This window comes from Scomber scombrus, chromosome 3 (genome assembly GCF_963691925.1).
Source record: "Scomber scombrus chromosome 3, fScoSco1.1, whole genome shotgun sequence".
Lineage (NCBI taxonomy): Eukaryota > Metazoa > Chordata > Actinopteri > Scombriformes > Scombridae > Scomber > Scomber scombrus.
In genome coordinates this window covers 24,766,904-24,791,753 of record NC_084972.1, presented here as the reverse complement: position 1 = coordinate 24,791,753, position 24,850 = coordinate 24,766,904, and the positions used below count along the sequence as shown (strand labels likewise).

Sequence of the window (24,850 nt, the reverse complement as noted above, 5' to 3'; positions counted from 1 at the left end):
CATGAGATGAATACTAAATAGCCAATGACTCCAATACATAAATACTAAAAATTTAAATGTATGCCTGCTGTTGACTTTTTATGAGCCTATTGTAACTTTTGCAACATTTCAGCCCGATAGATCTCACAAGGCATTACGTTTTTCATCGTCACTTCACTTGTGAGTCAGGCTGCACAATTCTGATCAAAATGAGAATCACTTTTTTCAAAACTGGGTTTTTTTAGGTTTTGGGGAAAAGTCAGAATTCTGACTTTTTTTCTCAGAATTCCATTTTTTCCCCCCAGTTGCCCTATAATTCTTCCGTAGAGAATTACACAAATTCTTGAATATTAATATATTTTCTGGTTTGTTTAGTCATCTGTGATAGTGGACGGTTGATTGGAACATTGAAGGACTTTGCCTTCATCTTTGGGAAACAGTGAAGGACATTTTTCACCATTTTCTGACACTTTGAGAGTGACACAACAGCTTAATCGATGAAAAAATAATTGTTAGTTGCTGCCATGCATTCATTAAAAAAAAAAAAAAAAACAACAACAAAAAAACTAAAATCTGTTATTTCATATCAAAAGCGTGCCTTGTAGCCTGTGTGTATTGCAGGAAATGACTTCAAACAATTAAGTAGGGGCTTTATTCATTTAATTTATTAAGATGCTACATAGTCCAACCAGGTTGGGATGTTTTATACACCAGAGAGACTACTTGACTAGGAATATTAATCTTCTTCTCAGATAGACTTATTTATTTATTTATATACATACAAAACTGTTTCCCGACTGCTTACATTGATCACGGTGATGGTCAGAGACTCCAGGACAGGTCATTGTAGTGTGATTTACAACCTCGTCTGGATCAGTTAGTATTCACATGTAATTATTATTATTTGTTTAATCCTACTTGGAGTACCAAATCAGTGTGGGGGAGAGGGGGAGTTTACTGCATGTGGGCAGAACAGTGGTAAACTCAGATTCTTAATCACATCGAAATGTTTATATAGTCTAAAATGTTCTGATACTCCAACCGGGATCCACTGAAAAATAAGAATTCTCTATAAATACTACATGACACAGGTAGCTCAGGTCTGCACTGCACTTCTAAGCAGCAAGTCATCCTCAACCCAACAACTTTACAGAGATACAGTAGAAACACACGCTCATGTTTATTTTAAATGTTTTACCCATCAGTCACATCTTAAGTCTTCCGCTCCACTTAACATTAAAAGATATCATCATCATTTTTCTTTCAATTCAGCAAAAAGGGAATATGCGTCTCCAATTCATTTGTTTGATTATGCGTCGTTTTGTGGATACAGTGGCATAAAAATGTGACCAACTGTGCTCTTCATTGAATAAGTAAATAAGTAGAGTGAGTCTCCACTGCTTTTTTTTGTCTTCTTCAATATGCAAATTTGGAGATGAAACAATTTCAGAGTATAGTTGTTTGTTTTTGACCAAATATAACCATCGGCTCTCGAACAGTACAATGTCATCATGTGGTCCCTCAAGGCTAAAGCTAGGGTGTATGCTCCCCCTCCCCCTCCCCCTCACACAAACACACACACACTCTCACTTGAGAAAAAAAAATTAAATAAATGTTGTATGCTGCAGGAAAATCAAAAGGAGACACTCTTAACCTTAGTGTATTAAAAATGAACACAACTTTTAAAACGCAGTGAGGATATAACATTAATAAGCAGTGGATAAATGCTGAACAAACACCAAAACTGAACACAGGCCTGCAAGTGAAGTGGAGTGAAAAAAAACAACAAAAAGAAAAAAAAGGCAAGCTCACCAGCAGTGGAGAGAGCTGGAGCATGCAGCTTAAAACACTCAGTTGATCTCTGACATACATTTGCCCCAATCAAAACACAATGTCAACAAATGCATGGCTCAGTAGGAAAATATGAGAAAACAAAAAAGAGCTGGAAAAGACTAAGGTCTCTTTGTTAGGACGCTGAAACAGGAGCTTAGGGGTTGTCGATGTTGTCTGGGAAACACATAACCGTTTGCCTCTACATGCACCTTCTGTCCATTTGTGGTTTTTCACTGTATGTATGCATGCTTTATGTGTGTGTGTGTGTGTGTGTGTGTGTGTGTGTGTATGTATATGCAAATGAATTTTATATATATATCTATATCTATATCTACCTCCATCTTGGCCTGAGAATAACTTGCCCAAACAGGTCACAAGGCAAGGCTTTCATCTGGAGAACATTTACAGAAAAATGATCAAATCCTAGAAATCTGGAGCTCATTTCAGATAGCTGCAATATTCTTAAATGCTTTAAACCCTAACAACAATTTACTTTAAAATCATAAAAATGCAATAAAACACAAAAGAGAGAGAGAGAAAGAGAGAGAGAGAAAATCTGAAAATGTAGTTGTGCAACCTACAGCCAAATGACATTATTATTATCACCATTATAAAAGCAATTAAATTAGATTCAAAAGTCCAAATGCAACACTGTGTGAACGCATGCAATCAAACATCCCCCTCTGACACCTTGGGGATGTGGTGAGCACTGAGTGACAGGTGATGGGAATAAGGTAAAATGAAAAGAAAAAAAAAAGAAAAAAAAGGACACATGGAAAGAAAATACCTATGGTCTAGTGTTTCATACACTGATCAAGGTTGTTCTACAATCAAAGACACGCAGATTTTTTTTACAACGCCTCTGATTGAAGAGTCAGTTTGATAGCCCTGTGTGTAACCCCGACTGTCTGGATCATCTCTCTGGTACATTCCTTCCTTAAAGGGGGTTTAGCTGGAAGGAACACCTGGATATACTGTACAGTGGAGGTGGAGGACGGGGGGCGGGGGGATTACGTATACATATACATAGGCTCTGGCCTCCGTCATTTAGAAAAGAAACAACACTAATAATGCACTAAAATGACATTCGCACATTTGCAAACTGACTCAATCGCACCAACACTATCTCGCCGGTGTTAAAAAATCCATTGGTCTGAATCACTAGCATTAAATCATGTTTCCATTACCCCCCACCCCACAGAACCACAGTCATCTGTATACATGAAACTTTTGGGAAGAGGGCCAGAATGATTATGTGATGATTACGTAGAGGCAAGACCTGTAACAGTAGGTTTGTTCATAAGATGATGAATATTTTTTCTGTTTTTTTTCCCCTCATACATTACCTTTGAATTTTTTTACATAAATGAGACTGAATCAAAACTAGTACCACCCCCACCCTCTACCACCCAGCGGATATGGCATTTCTGATCCAAAATCCCAGATCCCCCGTGTTTGTTTTTCATCCCCCGAAAAGCATGCTGCAACCGACAACCGAACTGGGCCGCGCTCTACAAGACCAACTTGCCCACGATGAGGCCCACGACAAAGAAGAGCACGATGAGGGCCATCATGCGGGCGCTCAACCCCTCCTCTCTTTTCATGCCAACTGATGAGTGCTGAGATGACATCACGTTGCTCTTCCTCATCCGCAAGCCGTCGTCCTCCTGAAAACGGTGATAAAAAGAGGAAAAGGTGGAAGGGGGTAAAAGAAGAAATTGAGAGGTGATGAAAGGGAGTGTGTAGGAGAGGGGTGAGATATGGAGACGTAAAGAAAGGGAAAGAAGAAGAAGAAAATCGAAACACAAGACAAGGACAACATGGAGAAAGAAAAAGACAATCAGTTTGTCAATCAGTCAATAAGATAAGGCGGTATTTATTTATTAGCTCAAAGAAACGGGATCTGCTGAAATCGTCATCTGACCCAATCCCCCGAGGACCTCAAAAGGCGCCAGGCTTTAACACATTTCATTTCCCAGCAGCGGGTGGGGGGCTCTCTGTTAGTTTAATCTCAGCCGCAGGAGCAGCCAACAGTCGTTCTGCCTCTGGCAAGAAGTTAAAGGGGAGGTGGTGGTGGTGTTTTGGGGGAACGTTGGGGGGGAGGTCTGTGGGTTTTCTGTGCCCGCTTTTTGTGTGTGACATATCCGAACCTTTATAAAAACCCAATTATAAAGCTTACTTCATTGATCGTAGTGATTGATGGCACACTCATTGATTCTGCAGAAGTGAACGCTGAGGTCTGACGCTGATTACGTCCATCTAAGCAGCTGCTTTTAATGCAAACCTCAATCTTGATTTACTGTCTCTGTTTAAATACAACAAAGGGGGCGGAGGACACCGCAACGACATTTGGACGCACAACTGACTCGAATTTTCCACTTAATTTGCTAAATCATCAATCAGTACGAAAATAATCAGGAAACACATATGTGACTCTGGACGTTAGGTGATGTCATCCCTTAATTTTGATAAGGAGATGTGGGTTTCATTATTCAGTCGGTGGAGGAACATTTCCTTCCCATTTTTGATGTAAGCCTGAAACTAGATTGGTTTTCTGAACTAAACCATGTGTTACAAGTCTGACCAGTTCACTATTTCCCACATTAATATTAGTATTCCAATACGCCCAAGCAATAATGGTTGTTTTTAGTGTTTTTTGTTACCCATTTCAATATAATGACTTTAAAGTGAATCTATACAACATTTGAGGGCACATACAAGAGTTTTCTGCAGCCTTTTCTAGTAGATGTGCACAGCCTGACTTAAATATAACAGTGCCTCTGCTATGTTCAGAAGAATTTATTTAATTCTTTTATGAACTAAAATACTCTTTTTATTATGCTTTAAATGTCCGCTGTGCAAGATTAAGTGACATCTAACAAATAAGACTTGGCAGAAAAGGAATATTAATAAATGAGGCGCCTGTTTAAACCATCATTCAGTAACTTAATTGATAAGATGACAGCTCAGCAGGTGATTGATCGATCACACTGCAATGTCAGCAAAAATTAAAGTGAGCTTAAAGTTGTTGTGTTGAGCAGCTGGACATGTATCATCAACCCTGAACCGCCCTTATTTTCTGTGAGACTGCAGTGATTCCTGAGTCTTGAACGCTGCTGTCATGGGAAAAAAAAAAATATACTGATTCTGGTCATCGAGTCATCTCACTCACCCTGATCTGTTTGTTTTCTTCCCGTAGCCTCTGAGCCTCCATCTGCAGCCTCTTACACTCCTCCATGATCTTCTTTACCTCTCCGTCATCAAGGGTGGAGCTCATAGACTTTGGAGGCAACACGGAGGACTCTGACTTCAGCAAGCTGGACGACATCATCTTGTTGGACTCCATGTCATGCTGTAAGTGGGTTACAGGGGGAAAAGACATAACGCAATAAGACTGTTGCTAGTATAATGTTTCCATGGCGTTTCTGTGAGACGGCTGGCACATGGATGAAATTTTTCTGTTTACATTTGGGGACTTTTAGATTTTCATATGCAGTATGTATGCATGCTCACAGCCGTGCAGGAACACAGAGTCTCTTCTCAAGCCTCCTATGTCTACGTTTATGGTAGAGTTCACCCAGGGGTGCCTTTCATAAGTGGATCAAGCTGGTTTCTATCAGCATTATGTCTGTCAAACGGACTCTGTGGTGCTCAGTGCTGACTGGGAGCCATGTGTCTGTATAGCACAGCTCATAATGAACTGAAAACAACTACCACAGATCCTTTTGCCTCCTGCTGTCTGTGAAGCCGGTACAATCAGCTCATATCATGACGAGATAACATCTCTACAGCTGTGTGGGGTCTGAGAAAAATCACAACAATAATAAAACTGCATGGGAGAATGAACAAAGTGGCCCTCTGAAGAGCTGCTGATGCCTGTGAGTGTGAGAGTGACAGGGAGAGACAGCTGGAGTCGGAGGAAAGTGGGACAAGATGGAGAAAGGGCTTAAGAGTGAGAGAATAACCAAAAAAAAAAGAGATATTGAGGATGAGGAAGAGAGAAGGCAGGTAAAAGGAGAGGGGTGGTGGAAGATGAAAAAACAACAAGAACAATAAACATGTCATCCTTTACGAATAACGCAGTTCCTTCTTAGGAGAAACATTAACAAGTAAAGTGTTGAAGCAATTAACTGTGCAACTCTGTCAGTGCTACATTAAAAAAAGTATTCAGATCCTTTTATCAAAGTAAAAATGTCAAATCACACTGTAAAAATATGACATCATGAGTAAAGATCTTTCCTTCAAACTTGTCTGTATTACACTCCATAATATTTGATTATTACTGAATCTAATGTAGCTGCTGGAGGTGAAGCAAATGAACTATTTTAGACTGTTAGAGGTATTTTAATGTATAATAAAGCTTTGTATTTTAATCCGATGATGTGTTCATGTGTTTTGTGTGTAAAATCTTTACCTGCAAAGTTACTCATAACAATAACTATCAGATAAATGTGGTCAAAACTACAACAATTGCCTCTGAATGTCTGTATTAAAAGTACAAAGTAACCTAAAATGAATATACTCAAGTTTTAATTACTAAACACTGCTGCATTTTGTTATGTTTTGTCATGGATGACACACAGATAATTAAAAATACATTATGTGCGTTTCCATCCACTAATTTGAGGTTTCGATGAGGAGACTGTAATCCTATTCAAATTGATCATGTTTTTCCACTTCATTTTGATTGTTTGAGGTTTTGACTCGCGCTCTTTTAATTACATCATAAATGGCGCCCTAATGGAGAATTAGTGCCATCAAAATGTTCAACATGAGCCCAAATCTTAATATTCACATAACAGTAGTGGATGGAAATGCACATTCATTTGCATTTTGTTTTTCTGATTTTAAGGAAATTGGATACTGAGAAAGGCTAAAGGAAGTAATAAGATGTATATTTCCCTTAAATAACTTCATTATCTAATTTGTAGTGACAATAAAAACTGACAGAGTGAGGTTAGGAGAATAGGGGATAAACAGTGTGTGCTTACCGTCTTTTCGTTCTCCGCTGGCATCTCAAAAACACACCTCAGCTTTGAGTCCATTAGCTCTTCAGGCTTAGCTTCCTTCCACTGGAGAGACAGAAGGACATGAATAAAGAGACACATTATTAATTTATTCAATCAACAGTCATTGAAAAATCCAAAGTCATTAACATTCATGAATCTATCTTTCTATGTTACAGTGTGTTACACTGATATGCGTACTGTGTATTAAATAAATAAAGAGAATAAAGGCAAGGAAATAAAAGACTGACAGAGCGAGAGCAATAAAGCGAGTGTAAGGAGGTGGCTGTCTGTAGATAATGGCTCTTAAACCGAGGACAGAAAGCTCAGATAACCTCCTGTTGTCACTGGGTTTGAGGCTGAGGCCACATAGGGTTTTCATTTGTCTGTCTGTTTGATTCTTGAGGAACATAAATAAGTGAAATAAATTAAAATATATGCTGATATCTGTTTTGTAAAATCTCTAAAACAAATAAATAAAAATAGACACATTCCTGCAAAATATCAGAGAGCATTAACTTGGGTCATAAAAGATAATAAAATAAATAGATTTCAACAATGTCTGGCTCCAATAAAAACAGTATTGTATTTATTACTTAATGGCCAATATGTCTTTCTCTCGCCTGTCATCATAGTTTAGGAAAAACATTGATTTGAACTGTTTTGTTTGATGTTTAAAGAACTTCATGCTTAGCAAAGTGTGTCCCTGTTAAACTATGTTTTCTATGGATACTGACAGGGAAATTTAAGATAATGAGCGAGTTTGTAGCGAGTATGCATATGCGTGTTTTATTCGTCAATAAGTGTGAGAAGTATTCACGCTAATTGAATTACTTTTCAGAATGTGTTGGTGCCTGTAAGGCTGTCAAAGGGGTCAAACATATATTTGACAAGTCTCCAGTGGTTCAAACTGGCAGCAGCCCAAAGTTAACAAAAATCCCTAAATAGGCTCGTAATGTAATCCCAAAGATGCCGGTTTGAATTCCTAACCCGAATGGAAATTTATTTTGAGGAAAAGTGACAGTTAAGCTTTCCATGGCATTACATGAATACACTTTAAATAATGAATTTGTAATAAGTAGGGATGGCAGTGTGTCTGTGAGCATCGCTTTCTTCTTATACTTATTTCTCTACTACTCATTCAGGCTGTGGCTGCTCTTATTTAACTTATCATTTTTAACATTTTTATAAACAGCTGGACTGTTATATCAGAGAGATCTGCTCTGTCCATTGTTCCCCGACTCCACATCTCGCGTGAAACAACAATGGACAGACGCTGACTAACAGAAGAAGTGCAGTCTCGCTATGTTGTGCTCTTCTTACAACCCCACCTCAAAACTCTACTTTCAAGTCTAACCTTGGTTACAGTCACAGGCTTACACAATAACCGGCTGGGGTTCGGGCTCTGCCTCAGCAGCACACTGTCTCTTGTAACCGTCGCTCACGTTGCCTGTGTGTGTGTATCACAATATCATAGCAAACCCTCAAGACACTTGCTGGCATGTTTAAGATGATTTACTACATGTGTGCTGGCCAGTGATTGTAAAGATGACTTTCAGACCACACACAGTGTTTTCACTGAGCTCACTGTGAAACAGGCTGGGAGTTGTCCTCTCTCCTTACATTTTAATTCAATGGATGTGTTTTCTGTGCTATTAAGAGCAGCGTTAATCATACATGACCGCCTGTATGAGCGACTGTGTCACATCTGTATAAAATGCAATGTTTGTTTTAAAAAGCACTGTGAGTGAAGATGGGACACACTCACCACGCCCTCCATGTCCGTCATGTCAGGGGGTGCTAGCATGGACTGGACCATGAACTTGTGTTTGCTCTTCTCATTGGGGTCATAGTCAAAAGGCTGAAGCATAACTGAAACACAAAATGACAGCAAAGTGTCAGCAAAGGCAGGAAGACATTTATCCTTCACACACATACACACAAGGATAAGATGTTTTGTCTCAAGCTGTATTTTTTCATTGCTGTTATGAAAATATATTTTAAAAGAAAGCTAAAAAGAAAAAAAAGAGAGCAAAGGTGTCGGATCTGTAAGCTTGTTTTATTATGAAACCTTTTACATACACAAGATAAATCTGAGGTGTCGTCATGTTTTAATGGAACAGTTTTATGTTACTCAACATACAAATAACCCAACACATTGACATACACAGTTTTAAATTTGAGGAGGGGGGCAAAGATATCAGATCAGTATTTGTTGGATCGGTGCTTCCTCAGTCACAAGCCATAAAAGACTGAGCTGTGATTCGAGAGGTTTCATGAGGTCAAAATTGAAATCACTATTGACTATAACACACAGCGACTTTACAAGGCCACATAGTTTAAAATAGTTTATTTCCTTTTTGTTAACTGCAAATTCAGAGTTATTGAAAAAAAAAAGAAAGTGATAGAGTTACTGAGAAATGAGGCAGATGAGCGACAAAGGTTGCATCCCGGAACATTATGTGAACAGGAAACCGTCCACGTTGGGTTAGTAACACCATTTTGTTTTGTTATGACTCCCTCAGTTTTATTTCCGCGTTATTTTTCAACTTTATCCTCGTTTGTCGTCGTCAGGAGAACGTGTCAATTAAAGAGACGTATTTAAGTGTCTTCGTCAGTAAAATCCAGACTACAGCAGACAAGCAGGGACATAATATGACTTGTGGGTTAAACACAGAAATAAAAAAAATAAATAAAAAAACCCCAACACTTATGGAAATCCTTTACTTCTTTTCGTCAGCAATTTTCCATTTCTCTCTCTCTCTCTCTCTTCCTCAACTACGTCTTCACTCCTCGGATTAAAGAAGAATTACTGAATATCAAATACCCTGTGTATTTGTCAAACAGCAAAGTAGGGGCCTCCACGTCTTCAAAGTTCTGGGTTCGCCCCTGCTGCTCGGAAAAAGTGGTGGAGATGATTTATTTCTGCGTTTGTGTTACCATGACAGCGAAACATTGACAGATCTACAAATACCCAGGGGGTCTTTCTAACAGCTTCCAACCCTGTTTTTTTTCTCTCTCTTTCTTAACATTACATATCCCTCTAACAAAAAGCAGGTGTAGCGTTGGCTTACGACTTTAACCCATCACCACATCAGTCCACTCAGTCAGTGGAGTGTTATTTGATGTCATTCCAGTGACTGAAACGTATTTTAAAGCTGTAACAGTGATTTACAATGATCACTTTCTTATGTCAGTGTTGAGGTCTGGAAGAGCTGAGGGGATAAAATAGTTATTGTTGGGTGATCTTTTTGATAACGGTTTTAAATCAGGGTGTTATTTAAGAGACATATTTTGACATCAGTACCAACTTTGTCTAAAATGCCTGCGTTTTTTTTGTTTTTTTTCCCCGGCTTCCACCAGCAAAACAAATGACCTCTAATTTCAAAGCCAGCGTACCTATCAGGATGGTTTTCATATATGGCACATGCCAATTCTCCCTAGAGTAGAAAACCTCAGAGATGTAGTGCAGCATTACAGCAATCAGGGCAGTTCAATATCGCAAATCAGAAACAGACGGCATGAACAGATTGAGAACGTCCTGTTTCAGTCAGGCCCAATTTGCACGGCAATCTACCTTCGGTCCAAGGGGACAATACTGGAGAATGGAGGCAGGAAAGCATGTGAGTTCTTTGAGCAAAGCTGCATAACATAAAAAGGCCTTTAGCCAAATACCGAGACGGAAAATAACATAGCTACAGTGGAGGGTAAAAGTGATTTAAATCATCTTTGATCTGCAGCCTTTGAACACACCTTAACAAAAAGCTATTTCTGCTAATGGCATGATTTAGTAGTCTTACTTCACGCCGGGCAATCATTTATAAAACTCACAGAGGCTAATTGTAGTCAACACAGTCAAGCAGGATGGTAATCGCCCGCCTGCTAGTTGATGATGAATGGAACCATTAGCGGGGTGAGGAAGGGAGGTAAGAAAACTTTCCTTTCCTGTCGCTAATTAATTGTGTCCCTTCAGACAAGATGCCCACCACAGAATTACCACTAACTATTTACTTTGAAGTGCTTACAGAGCTACACCCATGCTTTCTGTTCCTTCATTACCAACACAACCATGCACATATTTTCCAAATATGAAAAACACTAAAATTTGAATGATGACCACACATACACAAAATAATAAGATCATTCTCAGAAGTTGGGCTGCAACTTCCTGTTATTTATTTATATTTATTAATTAATTAATTAATTAATTAATTAATTAATATGAATTACTGTTTGGCTGATAAAATATTGGGGAATATTTTAAAGTGCTCATCATAATTATCTGGAGCCCCAAGTGGCATTTTCAGGTCTTGTTTTGTCTTCACCAATATTAAAAAATCTCCAAAATATTCAATTTACAATCATATAAAACAGAAATAAGCAGAAAATCTTCACATTTAAGAGGCTGAAATGAGAGAAAGTTTGGCTTTTTCTGTAAAAATGATTTCAATAATTAATTAATCATCAGATCAGCTCCATTCTATGACTATGGGTTTCATGATTGACAAAAATAATGACTCAGTTGCATTAAAAAACACAACAAAACACAGTCATGATTACAACCAACCAGTGCATAGACAGCACCTTATATTTCCATTTTCTAAGTATTATGTCATGCAGCTTTAATAAAAGTACAATATTTGTGTCTTCAGTATTAGTCTGACCTATTTTAAGTGGATTCTTCGCAGAAGAACAAAAATCTGTTTGACAATATAACAAAAAAGAAAACAGAAAAAGAAAAAACAAGAAAAACATGTTGTGACAGGGACAGTGAATAATGTATCTTTATAAACACAGCATAGCACTGATAAGAGATACGAGGTAACTGTGTAAGCCTTCCTTTAAATGTTACAACACAATACAATATGAAACGAGATATGATATGACACATGACACCACACGGCTCAGTGTTACACCTCTGTCTCTAACACCGACCCCTTTCACAACGATTCATAGAGGCATTACGTCATAGGTTGCTCCCCAGCCACGTACTTCTATATATTACTCAACACACAACCCCGGTCAAAGATCAGCAAACTTACTGAGACAAAATGGCGTGGGAGCGGTTGGGGGGGGGGGGCTGTGAAGTAAATCGGAGCTGTTGAGATACGAGCCTGGAGGGAAAAACTCACCAGGATGTAAGAGTTAACTCTCATAAAACGTATTGATATTCCAGCCTCTCCGGGTAGCAGGATCTCACATTCATGATTGTACTCCCCTGGGTACATCTTATTCAATATTATTCAAAAAGTTTAAAAAAAAATAAAAAATAAAAATACTGGCTATACAGCAGTAAGACTATTTCAGGGTGGGGAAATAACACACAAATCACTTGCACTTGAATGCATCACTCATTTGAAGGCATCAGCTAGAGGTCGACTTCTGTTATAAGAACGTAGCTGGTGGGTAAAATATCTAACGTGGCTTGTTAATATTGGAAGAGACCTCGTGTGTTGCATATGAACAGAGATGTTTTATTAATTCGGGCTCAGATGTCAGTTAAGGACACAGAGTCCGTTTGCTGTCTTTTCATAAAACAGGCACAGTGAAAATGAGTGAAGAAAAAAGCTAATGACGCTAATTCAGATAACTGCAACAAAAGAGATGTTATTTTATATTGTGGTGTGTTATTTTGCTTTCTACCTCCCTGGGAATGTTAACATGTCCTCAGTATGTCAGACGAAAACACAACTTTTGACATATTCCCACAAGAAACTCAATTATTTGTGGACACAGGGAGTTTTTTGAAACATTCGCAGCACTTTTTTTTTCTCCACTGGATGCTACATAACACCAATCAAGCCTCAGCAACATTCCTGCGGTCAAGGCTACGTTTAATACATATACAGTTACAGCTTGGTTGAGCTTCAAAAGCTCTGTGTGTATCATCAGCTTGGCCAGCAAATGGACTGGTAGGTATCCTGTGGCAGACGGCTCCCTCCTACCTACACCAATGCAAGTGGATGTCTATGCAGATTTTGTGCTGTTTTTTATTTAAAAAAATGATTTCAATAAAGAAAACAAGTTAAACAAAGAATAAAATAAGTTATTTAAAGACTATAGCTGGCTAATATAGACATAAGAGAACATAACATGACAATACTTCTGCCTAAATAACTCAGTAATCTTATTTTAGGAATGACTATTTCTCTTTTTACACACAAGAACATTTTCTTATTTGCAATATTGGTACGACAACCAAGTTATGTTTATTCCACTCAGCTGTGTGGTGTGTTCAGTTCACTTTAATGCAGTTTATAAAATATATTATAACATTACTGTGGCAAAAGCGAGACAATAATCCATTTAGGCTTCGGTCATTAGACGTGTGCTCATGTTGAAGGTGGTCAGAAATATGCTGGGGCTTACATGAGGACACCCGACATGTAGTAATAAGTATAGCTGTGCTCTCCATTTGGCCATGCCAATCATACAAGAGGGGCAAGACGAGGAAACCTGTCTAAATGGAGAGCAGGTGCATTATGAGGCAGCAGGAATGAAGTGAATCTCTATCAGCTGGTAGTCAAACAGCAGCAGGTAGAGGAGATACTCTGGAAAAATCTTTAACTTAATCTTTTCACAGCTTTAAAGTGTTTGCAGAGAAAGTACAGCAGCTTAGTGGTTTAGATAAAACTAGACATGTGAAATATGTTTTTTAGTATGTATTGTCTACAATGTAAGTATGTACAGAATTATAATTTTTTTTAAACGTTATTCAAGTCCAAATAAGCTTGTGCCATTTTGCATATTGAACTGACATGGAGTGAAAACCAAACCGATACTGTGCCAGTTTTGGGGGCTTTACCACTGATAAAGGTGTAGCTGGTCTCCGCCTATAAGCCCATAACCTCAGGCGAGACAGGGAGATTTCAGTCACACACAGTGTTCACGCCCACATGGTCTTGAAAGAAGTCTGTTCTACCAAAATAAGTTAAATCCTCTGGGTGGTGTAGTGGGTTTTTATGTTGTATGTCTCACAATAGGAGGGCCACCTAATGAGCCCTCAGGGTTTCATTGGCTCCTCCTGCACATTTCTTTTTTTGTTAGTTATTGTTCTCATTTCCTGATCTCAATGTTCTGCATGTATTATGTATATTTCTTGTGTTATGTGTGTATTTTTCCTCTTATGTGCACTAAGTTAAAATAAAATAAAAAAATACATAAGTTTACTATGGGGTGTGGGACTTTAACATATGTGTGTTCAATTTACAAGCACATTTCCTACTAGATAAGAAGCTACAACTCCTTGTTAGCCTGTTAAGTGCACTGCTTTGATTACACAATGCAGGCTTGAATTCTCCCTGAAGACAGATTGGACATAAAGAGGTTACAGACCGTGCTTATAGGGTTTCCATATAGTGACTACATTCTCAGAAAATCTATCTCCTTATGGGACTCAAACCTGTGACCTTTCTCAGTCTAACATGGGTGAAAACTGATGACAACTGACACAGGGGGATTGTGCTGATATGTTGCCCGCTGCTGACTGCCGGCCCCAGTGACACAGTTTGCAGTTGTCGACACCAGATCGGGTAGGTTGTAAAATGAGTCTTTGGCTGTAAATGGCAGAGGTGGCACAGTCTAGTCTGGAAACACTACCCTGTACCTGTCTCCCTCAAAGTGGATGGTTGGAAATGAGGTCTGCCGGGAAGAGACTGCAGCGAAAGAGACGGGGGAATACTTGGTAACAACAAAAGGAGTATCAGAGGTGTTTATGGAAAAAAAAGAGCTAATCTCAACAACAATTATATCCAAGATACAAATGAAAAACAAAGCCAAAGATACTCAGATATTAAGTATATATAAGTCACTGCGCTGTAGTGACTATAGCTGCAGCAAATGATGATTATTAAATTTGAAGTCCAAAAACAACAAATGCTCATCAGATTTTACCACCTTAAAGTCAAAACACCCGGATGCATGCAGACAAAGGTGCAGCAAATGTTTGGTAATTTAATGAGATCAAAGAGTAAATGCTCTTGTGTGATCGACTCATTGTTTCGGAACTAGTAGTTTCTCCACATCATGTAAAAGAGTCGGCCTGTCACGATAACTACTTTTGTTCGACGACATATTATCACTGAAATAATCGCGATAAGCAATATTATTGTCATTTGAAGATCATTTTATACCACTGATATGATGATATTATAATAGCGTAGTAATGCAAGGGGGCAGGGGGTGGGATTGGAGAGTGGGCGATACGCTTCTGTAAAAACACAGACTGCCATTATTAGCCGGTACAGAGTTATTTACCTTTAATTCCATATTAGCAGCGCCACTCGCATCATACAATAAGTTGATATATAGACATGATGACATTGATAATTAGGTTAATGTACGATAAGTCGATAATGTAATTATTGTGACAGGCCTATAAAAGAGTATGTAAATATAGTACGCTTCTAGCTTACTTAAGTTTGGCTCCTTATTCCACTCATTCATTCATTCATTCATCACCTGAGACGTTGATTGAAGTGCCTGCATCGATGATTCCACTGTTTGGCCGCACACAGTACCGGCGCGGCGCTGTCGTCTTCACCTTGAAACACACATTCCTGTCTGTAGGGTTGGCGAGCTTGAGATTTGTGGTGACCACGTCTGAGAACGGACCTGAGAAGAAGAAGAAGAAAAAGAAGAAAGAGAAGAAGAAGGGAGACGACACAAACACTTTAAAAAATCTGTTTCTGATAAGTCTGTTGTCTTATATCCTCTAGAGACTGATATAATAGAGATAACAACTGAACAAAAGGATAATCTAAATATCTTGGGGCAAAGAGAGAACTATATAAGTCACAGTAAATGTCAAGCATAATATTTGGATAATGTTTGTAAAAAGGCTGATGGAGAATAAACTGCCACTGGCATAAAAGTGTCATGTGGAAACTGTGAATATTTTGTTCTGATATATTCTACCATGAATATTGAAACATTTTCACCACAGTAGAGGACCAGTTTCAGATTCAAAATGTGCTATATTTAACACTGATTTTCCCAAAAACACACAGTTATATTGTATATAGACAGTAGAAACTGGCCAATCAGAGCTTATTAAAGCCATGGGAATGTTAAAATAAGTTAGGAGAGTGAAAAACCAGTGAGTTAAGCCTATTAAAAATATGTGACAGGTATGCTAACACATTTAAATGTGATCATTCAAAGTCTAACTCGATGTGACTTTAATTATAACAAACTCAGTCTACTTCCCACAATTTGGACCCTCTGCCACATATTTTCATTATTTGATTTGACATTTGAATAAACATGCTTTTTTCTGCCAGTTTAAACTAATGCAGGTTTTTTTAATACGTTTGACTGGGAGGTGCACTCAAGATAAATAAATCCAGTTTGTTTCTCACATTAAAATCCAAAATATTGCCATCTCAGTAACCCGCACTGTTGACATTGGACTATTTGTGAGTATGGCAGCACTATTCGTTGCATTGTGATCTGTCAAGAATGCAAACTAAACCATCCTTTTTCAACTTACTTTACTCTCTGCATCGATAACTACCCCTGACATCTACTTTGTCCTTTTTATTAAGAAACACCATTGTAGTGTCAATTTAGCAAAAGCTTTAAAGAGTTGAACCCTGTGTGTATAAATCCATAAATCACACGCTTCCTCTACTGCATAATCAGAATAGCTGATGCAGTCCGGCTTTAACTAATTACAGCAATCATTGTTGATGCAGACCACATCTCGGAGGCTCCTTGCAAGGCCAGATGCATTAAGCTGCACGGATCCGTCAATAATGCAGAAAAACTAACAATAAAAAGCCTCATCGGAAAAACAGCCAGTCTGCCAAATCTCAAAGGTGAGTGAAGGTGAAGTGTTTGTGTGAGACTGTCAGTGTTTTTTATTTACCGTAAAAAACGGTGTATAAGATGCAGTCTATTTTGGGGGGTCTCGTGCTGGGAAAAACACTTTTCTATTAAAGACTGGTTTAATTGGATGCACCAGTAGATATTCATTAATAAACACATATGTTTACACTTCAAAACTTTCTCAATTTACTTTTATTTGAAACACAATCAAAACACAAATATTACATCTGAAACAGTGTGTCAGGTTAATGGTTAATGGTCCGGTAATGATTTGCTTGGACCAGTATATTAACTCAGACCGGGTTCAGGTTAGGCTATGAGCTTCAATTAAACCTTTTATAAGAATACAGCAACTTTACATATTTATACGGCTGTGCACAAATAGACTACTGCACCCGAGTCATGCTTTTCCATATCGCACTTCAACATCAGTTTGGTCTGTAAATACTGAAACATCACAGCAACTAGTGTCGTGAAATACTTCTTTAACGGGTCATCAATAGTCATTTTCATTAGCTGCCAAAACAGCTGGAGCATGCAGTGCGTGCTTGTCACTGCTGTTTACAGGATGCTGTAGTTCATAAGTGTGGACGCTCACATCATAAAGTTCTAGTTGTTGTTATAGTTATTGTTTTACATACCTATAATCATATGCAGATCTAACCTCTCTGTATTTTACTGGTGAATAGGACAGACCGGTGTATAAGATAAGTCACTTTTAAATTAAAACAAATAGTGTTAAAGGTGTGTCTTATACACCTGTTTTTACTGTAGGTAAATTGTTCAGATTCATCATCGTTTTAACTTTTGTTTCTGTTTTTATCTTCGCATGTGTAACTTACGCTTGAAACTTTCAGGAAAATTGGTTGGCTAATTTTGTCTTGTTTAATTCACTGACCCCGGGCTACATATTTTTTTCCAATCCTCTCGCTCTTCTTTGAAAAGCCTTGAACCTCAGCCGACATCAGCTCTGTGCAATTTGTGCCTAATAATTTGTATTGGTTTCCAAATTATAGGGTGGTCAAGGTGATGTTCAACTGAGAGAGTAAAAGAGAAATGAGGACACGAAGGAGGGAGGAAAGGTGGGCGAGTTCACAAAGCCTGTGTCAAATCACCCCCCATTTATCCCTGCTATTGATGACTATAAACGCAGCAGTTCTCAAACCTAAAACAACATAAGACAAATAGGAAACCCATATTTGTTGGCAATTTACTATCTGGGGCCCAGTTTGTGCAAAGTCAGTAATTTGTATGGAGCACAGCCACTTTGGTAGCTCACTACCTGTGTTTTTAAATCAGACAGAAACCTCGACTTGGCTGCAAATCCATTACAATCTCCTCAAGGACTTCTGCTAGAGTTATTAAACAAACTGAAAATCCCTGTATTCCCTTCAGCCTCAGCTGTACTCTCAGACACACACACACACACACACACACACACACACACACACACACACACACACACACACACACACACACACACACACACACACACACACACACACACACACACACACACACACACACACACACACACACACACACACACACACACACGAGAAGGTAATAATGTCACTACAATATGGCCCCGTAATGTTTATAATTACAGTCCATTTTCAATGGATGGATTAAGAATAACCTAATAAAAAGACTAAAATGCTAATTCATTTCTCTCGTTTATTCAGTCTGACACTGTGTTCATGTTATCAGTTATTTCGCCCCTCACTTCAAAAACTTTAAAACTGCTTCTAGCACTCACTGCGTCGTCCGTGGAGACTGAAAACGATGTTTACTGCATGGCAATCAGTAGGGACTGGACACAGGCGTCCAGTAAATGCAATTTTCAGTCTTTCTGGAACGAAGCAACGAGCGCCACGGGCAGTTAAAAGTTTTTCACCTTAACTGAAGAGATACGCCGATTCATGAGACGCACAGTCTGCGCAGTTTTGCCACATCTAATTCACACAACATCGCCATTTTGGGCCAATTTTTCTGTTATCTTTCTCTATCTGGCACAGGAAGATTAGGTTCCCATTCATAGCTCTAAATGGCTCGGTTGTTTTTTCTCCCCCAAAACTGGGAAACAACAATCAGTGAGCACAACACCAGGTCTGCTGTTACAGACAAAATCTAAGATGTGGGCAGTGATTTTAAGGCTCTGGAACCAGGCTACATTTAGATGGCTATTTTTTTTATATAAGTTATTGCAGTCACATTCAATAACAACCACAAGAGCACGCAGCACCTCGCCTTTTGATTCATCCTAAAATGACGAATGAGGTGAACAATTTCCACTTTGATGCAAGGATTTCTTTTCTTTTTTACTGGTAATGACATTAACAGAGGAGTAAATCTGTTTGTTATAAAGCCTCTTTGCATGACTACAACAGAAAAAAGGCATACAAATCCCCAATGTAAGTAAGTATCACCTAAGTACTGCTTCACAAAACCACATCAGTGTATTCAGAGTTATTTTCTGGCAACAGTTTCTTTTTTTTGTCAGAAAACTCCAGAAACTCTACTGCAAAATGCGTCCAGATATCTAACTGGCAGATGTTAGTCACCTGTGTGTTATGCATCTCCAGAGACAGCATAGCTAATTCACGGTCAACTGAGGGATGATGACGAACGAACGCGCAGTATGACTTCCCAAACCTAGCAAATACGGTGCCAGTGCCGCACATTTTACATCAGTCAGACTTACGGGAACCAAGTTTCATTTTGGAACTTTATGGAATCATTAAAACATCATATAAAACAAATATTATTCATAAATCACTCATACATCAATCCATTTCAATGAAAAGTCCACATTTTATTTGCGAGCAATGTTTCTGTAACGTAGCAGCTGCATTAAGAGCTGTTAATATCATCATAATGACCTAATATATTAGTGGATAATCTATACGGTTTGAAACACTGGTGGTCTGTTGATGTTTTTTTAAGCTGCTGAAAAAGAGAAAATATTCTCAGGAAAAGCACAACTCATGACTTCTTACCCAACAGTTAAAGAAACACAACAACAAAACACTATCGCTAAACATTTTTAAAGGAAAGCTATAAACTTACCGCTTCACTTTAGCTTTTAACTCACTTTTCTATCAGTCATCTTCACACTGATGCACTTCTACGTTTCTTTTAACCCTCGCATATTGTCACGATTTTGAGCTACTTTTTTTGTATGAAAGGTGCTATACAAATAAAGTTATCATTATTATTATTATTATTAGTAGTAGTAGTAGTAGTAGTAGTAGTAGTAGTAGTAGTAGTAGTAGTAGTAGTAGTAGTATTGACAGTGAACCCTGCATTTTTTTTTTTTTTTACCAATTCCCATTTATCCAACATTTATATCTTCAAGCTTTCTGGTGAAATGAAATATTAGGTCTCTACAGAAGCTATAACAGCGGTGAGGACATTCACAGTTGAGAGAGCACACTTGCTGTGCATGAAAACACAGAGCTATTTCAGAATTAGCACATACACCAGATTCAAGATAAAGTTTCAGTTCAGCAAACATCCAGAGCAACTGACACTTCCTTTCCCCGTTGAGCAAAGACAGAGAGGAAAGTCAGACCCTCACAAGCTTGGCTTCACATCTGAAGGCTTTTAATGAAAAGGACTCACGCCACAGACTACTGTACACCTGATCTACTACTTCCTGAGAGTTTCTCGGGATCACGTCCAGCTCACGAGAACCACAAACGGCAGTTAAAAACTATTATGAAGAGCTAATATTTAACGCTGTCTTCTTTCAAGGTTACACTTTATAAAAACAGCAGCTAAACTGAGTGGAGCTGGGCGTGTTTTAAAAAAAAAAAGAGTCAATATTACCTCTGATGAAGATTAAAATGAATTAAAAATGAGTAACTCCAGTCCTTCATATTGGAGGGAACTCACTCGTGACAGACCTCTTTTTTATTTCCTGATGTTTCACACTGAATTCCTACATATTACTTTAGGTCCTGAGTGTGGACATGTGATTTGTGGTATTGTCTCATATACTGAGTCTGCACATAGTTCCTTCTGTCTGGTTAACACTTTATCATCTGATTACACTCTTTATACATCACTTAAAATACTAGTTTCTGATTGGCTGCCATGTGCCTGTTTTAAATCATTTAACCAGTCACTTTCACTATCACTACAGATCTGAACCAGTGCACAAGGTATATATTAAATGCCAGGTAACCATAGCAAGAGTGCTTCGGATACATGCTAATTAAATGGACCATACAACTGGGTCCAATCCGGCCCACTGTACAACTTTGCAAAGTATGAAAATAATACTAATAATAATTCCAACATTCCAATTTTCAACAAAATGCCCTGCCTTTCAACTTGAAATAATGTAACGTGATTCAGATTTGAAGGACAAATTTGCCTCGGTGGGTTAGGACACATTTTATCAGTATCTCTTACCAGGTTTGTGCATGTTTGGGACAACTTATCTTTATGAACAAGCGTTTTCTGTGATCATCAATACAACAAAACTGTGTTCCAGACTGAGACATAATATTGTTGATATTGCATCTCAGAGTATTGGAGTATAAATTAATGTGTTTTGTGAATAGATGGTTTATTCTAGTAAAGTTATAATATATATTATATATTATTTATAGGTTATTATGCAATGGTTTTACTGGTCTGGCCCACATGAGATCAAATTGGGCTGTATGTGGCCTTTGAACTAAAATGAATTTGACACCCCTGCTGTAAATACTCACAAATGTATAAAGAAAGTATAGAATAATGAAAGTTTTATTCTTAAACTCACACTAATTAAATGGACTATACAACTGGTTAAAACAAGCTATAAAAATGACTGATGATTTGAACACAACTTCTCGTTGCCTCTGGTAAAATGCCCATGATGGTGCAACCACTAAAATACACTCTGAGGTATCTTATAAGAGTGGAAAATAGAAAATAACAGACTCAGTGGAGGAAATAGTATTGTGGCATTTTTCGGACTCTGCTTTGTCCATTATTTTCCACATATCAGGAGACTTCCTGGTATATTAGAGCTCAAATACAATTTACGGGCCTAACGGTGGACTCTGACACTGTGAGGCTGTGTCTGATACAACTCAAGATTATTTATTACTATCCGCAACACACAGGTGATTCACACATGAAAGCACCTTAATATAATGAATACAGTTAATTTTATACTTTTACTATTACACTGTAATCATGGTGAATACCACAAGGTAAAGCCTCAGGTGCATCACAGTTTAGTAAAGTCTGCCCTAAAACAATAATCAGGTGCCCAAGTGAACACTGACACATATTTTTATTGCTGTAATCATTCATCCTGTTCATACTGGCCATTAAGAGATGCATTGATAAAGTACTTTTCCATTCAGTTGAATGAAAAAGTGTGTCCAAACAATTGACTTGTGCTGTAAGTGATTAGATATAAAACCCACTGTCATTAATGTGTGCAAAAAATCATTTAAAAGTTTCTTTGAAGGTAATGTACTTAAGCTGTCCAACTTAATCAAATAAATTCAATATCTTCCAAAGTTATTGTCTTTTTAGTGCCAAATTCCCTCTTTTTATTACAATTCCTCCGCTGCAGCTGAACAGGAAAACACTGCCGATCCAGACATAAAGAAGGACATTTTTACAACAAAGACTGTAACTGAGGAAGGTATCTGCATGATTTGACTAACTCAGAATGCTGTAGCCTCATATTATCTTCAGATGAACTTTTAAATGAATGACTGTGGATTTTGTCCCCCGCCATTTACATTGCAAACGCATTTGGAGAGGAACTTAAAAGCTAATGATTGGTATGAACACACAATATGAATATGTTCATATAGGCAGATAACTACAGTTGAATTATTGTGAATCTATCATTTAAAACACAATCTGACCAACCTGTCCTCTTATCCATAATATGATTTATCAAATCAGTTGTTGTGTGAATCGATGAAGCCTGGAGCTGTAGTGCATCACATTACAACAAAACAAAGGTGGCTTTTATGATAAATAATGGCATATTTTATAGGGCTGGGTATCAGTACTCAATACTTTTAAGGTATCGACCCAGAACAAGAAAATGTGACTACCTATACAAACTTGCTCACAGCCAATCAACGCAAACGTTTAATGCAACATGTAATTGTCTGGTAGACTTTCAAAATGCATTTGTGTATGGGTATTGAATGAAAAAACTCGATTGGTATCGATATTACTTTAAGGGTACTTGGATTGGTGCTTGAATTGTAATTTTTTAAACAATACTCAGCCCTAATATTTTAATTGCTGCTGGGTGATTTAAGCGTAATTGTCTTTCAAGCATAAAGAAACCAAAACCACTGGCAACACTGACTCTACAGCTGATATCAACAAACCTCACTCCTGATTAAAGGAGAAGTTTCACTGTATATTAACCCCAACTGTCCTTAAAAAAAACCCACATAATGCCAAATACTTTAGCTCCTTACCCTTGAAAATAAAAAAAGCAACATGTCAAATGGTGGCAGGACCTCTATAATCTGTTGGAAAACACCATATGTGTTTATGTAACATTATTTGGGCCTAAACCAACGTGACACCCCCCCCCCCCCCCCCCCCAATGCCAATGAGACTCAATGAAACGATAGTGAAGCTTAAAGGCGATGAGGACGGACAGTGGGGCATGTCTGATGACCTGCAGCAGAGGTTGCACACTTATTCCGTCCTGTGAGCTGTCAAGTTATTAAATGACAGCTGGCTGGCCAACACAGCCAATCACACAGAGAGAGAGAGAGAGAGAGAGAGAGAGAGAGAGAGAGAGAGAGAGAGAGAGAGAGAGAGAGAGAGAGAGAGAGAGAGAGAGAGAGAGAGAGAGAGAGAGAGAGAGAGAGAGAGAGAGAGACAGAGAGAGAGAGAGAGAGAGAGAGAGAGAGAGAGAGAGAGAGAGAGCTAATGTTAGCCTGCTACACCTGCTAAGGATGTTGCAGCTTGTGTGCAATGAAAAAAGGCTTGCACATTTAGGAAGATGTCTGTCGCATATGCAATGTGACTGCAAATTTCCTAGTGGACACATGTTTTAATGTGTTGCACCCTTCACAAAAAAAACCACTAGCTGCTGCAGGAGAAATGTGTGACACGGCCCTGGCTAGCATTAGCTTAGCAGTGGGAAGCTAATCCAGAGAGCTAACTAGCTCCTGAGCTATTTGACCTGCAGTCGAGGGCGATATTAGTAGGGGGAAAAAAGAAAAAAAATCATGCAGCAGCTTTGGTAACCCCCCCTCCTTATTGCCCCCTACCCCTGCTGGTAGAGGCAGCTCCTCTCCCCCCTCCCTCCTCTCCTACCTCTGAATTTGAGTTCGTGCGGAGGCTCCAAGAGCAGGACCTGTTCCGGCCTGGCCATCTCCCAACAGCTGGAGCGGGGTTATCGCGCTGCAACCAGTCCCCTGTCGGTAAACCCCCGTGTTATAGGATGTTTGTTGAGTGCTGCAGAAGTCTGTAGAGGAGTTGTTGTTGTTTTTTAATGAGTGTGTTGGCTGCAGATCCTCCTGAAGCCCCCGATCCCCCTGTAGTGCTACTCGAGCTACTGACGGCTGTTGTGATGCAGCAGGAAGGGAGTGAGAGGCAGGGCGGTGACGTCACTGCCTCTGCATAGCCACCCAGCGGGGAGGGTGACAGGGTGCATCCAGGGGCAAATACCCCACCAAGATACTCACCTCAAACTCTACATTCTAATTGTTTTTTATGTTTTTGTTTGGTTGTTTTTGGTTTTTTGTGTGTGTTTTTTTTTGCTGGGGGGCTCTTTCATACCATCAGCCATCACACTGTAAAACACCACGGCCCCGGCCCAGTACCTCCCACTCGCATTAAAAAAGACTGAAGCTGTCCTTACTATTACTACTACTCAATACAAAAACATATATTATCTCTAGCAAAATTTCTCACTCACACACACACACACACACACACACACACACACACACACACACACACACACACACACACACACACACACACATACACACACACCAGCAAAACTTTGCAAAACAGAAACCAAACTTTATTGTTATACCCTTATATATTAATTTTGATTTGCACAACTACATAACACCACAGCTTCCTGTACCTCCCACTACAAAAAGACTGACACTGTCCTTACTATTACTACTACTCATTAAAGATACATCTTATCTTAGTGTATATTTAGTAAACTTTTACACACACACCAGCAAAACTTTGCA

General features: G+C 38.7%; 1 protein-coding gene across 1 annotated transcript; it reads right to left on the bottom strand.

Moving 5' to 3' along the window:
• Positions 1-1,623: 1,623 nt before the first annotated feature.
• LOC133977592 (vesicle-associated membrane protein-associated protein B/C-like) lies at positions 1,624-24,197 on the bottom strand. The gene is made up of 6 exons (XM_062415791.1): positions 23,955-24,197; positions 15,279-15,431; positions 8,587-8,690; positions 6,804-6,884; positions 4,985-5,164; positions 1,624-3,479 (listed from the first exon to the last, which is right to left on the bottom strand). The coding sequence occupies exons 1-6, from the start codon at positions 24,010-24,012 to the stop codon at positions 3,324-3,326; spliced, it is 732 nt and encodes a 243-aa protein (XP_062271775.1). The 5' UTR covers positions 24,013-24,197; the 3' UTR covers positions 1,624-3,323.
• Between the last annotated feature and the right edge of the window lie 653 nt (positions 24,198-24,850).

What these genes read in the sequence shown, in the direction of transcription:
- LOC133977592 (XM_062415791.1), bottom strand. Translation starts at nt 24,012, where the DNA reads ATGGCCAGGCCGGAACAGGTCCTGCTCTTGGAGCCTCCGCACGAACTC. An exon ending in GCACGAACTCAAATTCAGAG is followed by an intron (nt 15,432 to 23,954) that starts GTAGGAGAGGAG and finishes TCTTCTTCTCAG; the next exon opens with GTCCGTTCTCAGACGTGGTC. An exon ending in CAGCGGAGAACGAAAAGACG is followed by an intron (nt 5,165 to 6,803) that starts GTAAGCACACAC and finishes ACCCACTTACAG; the next exon opens with CATGACATGGAGTCCAACAA.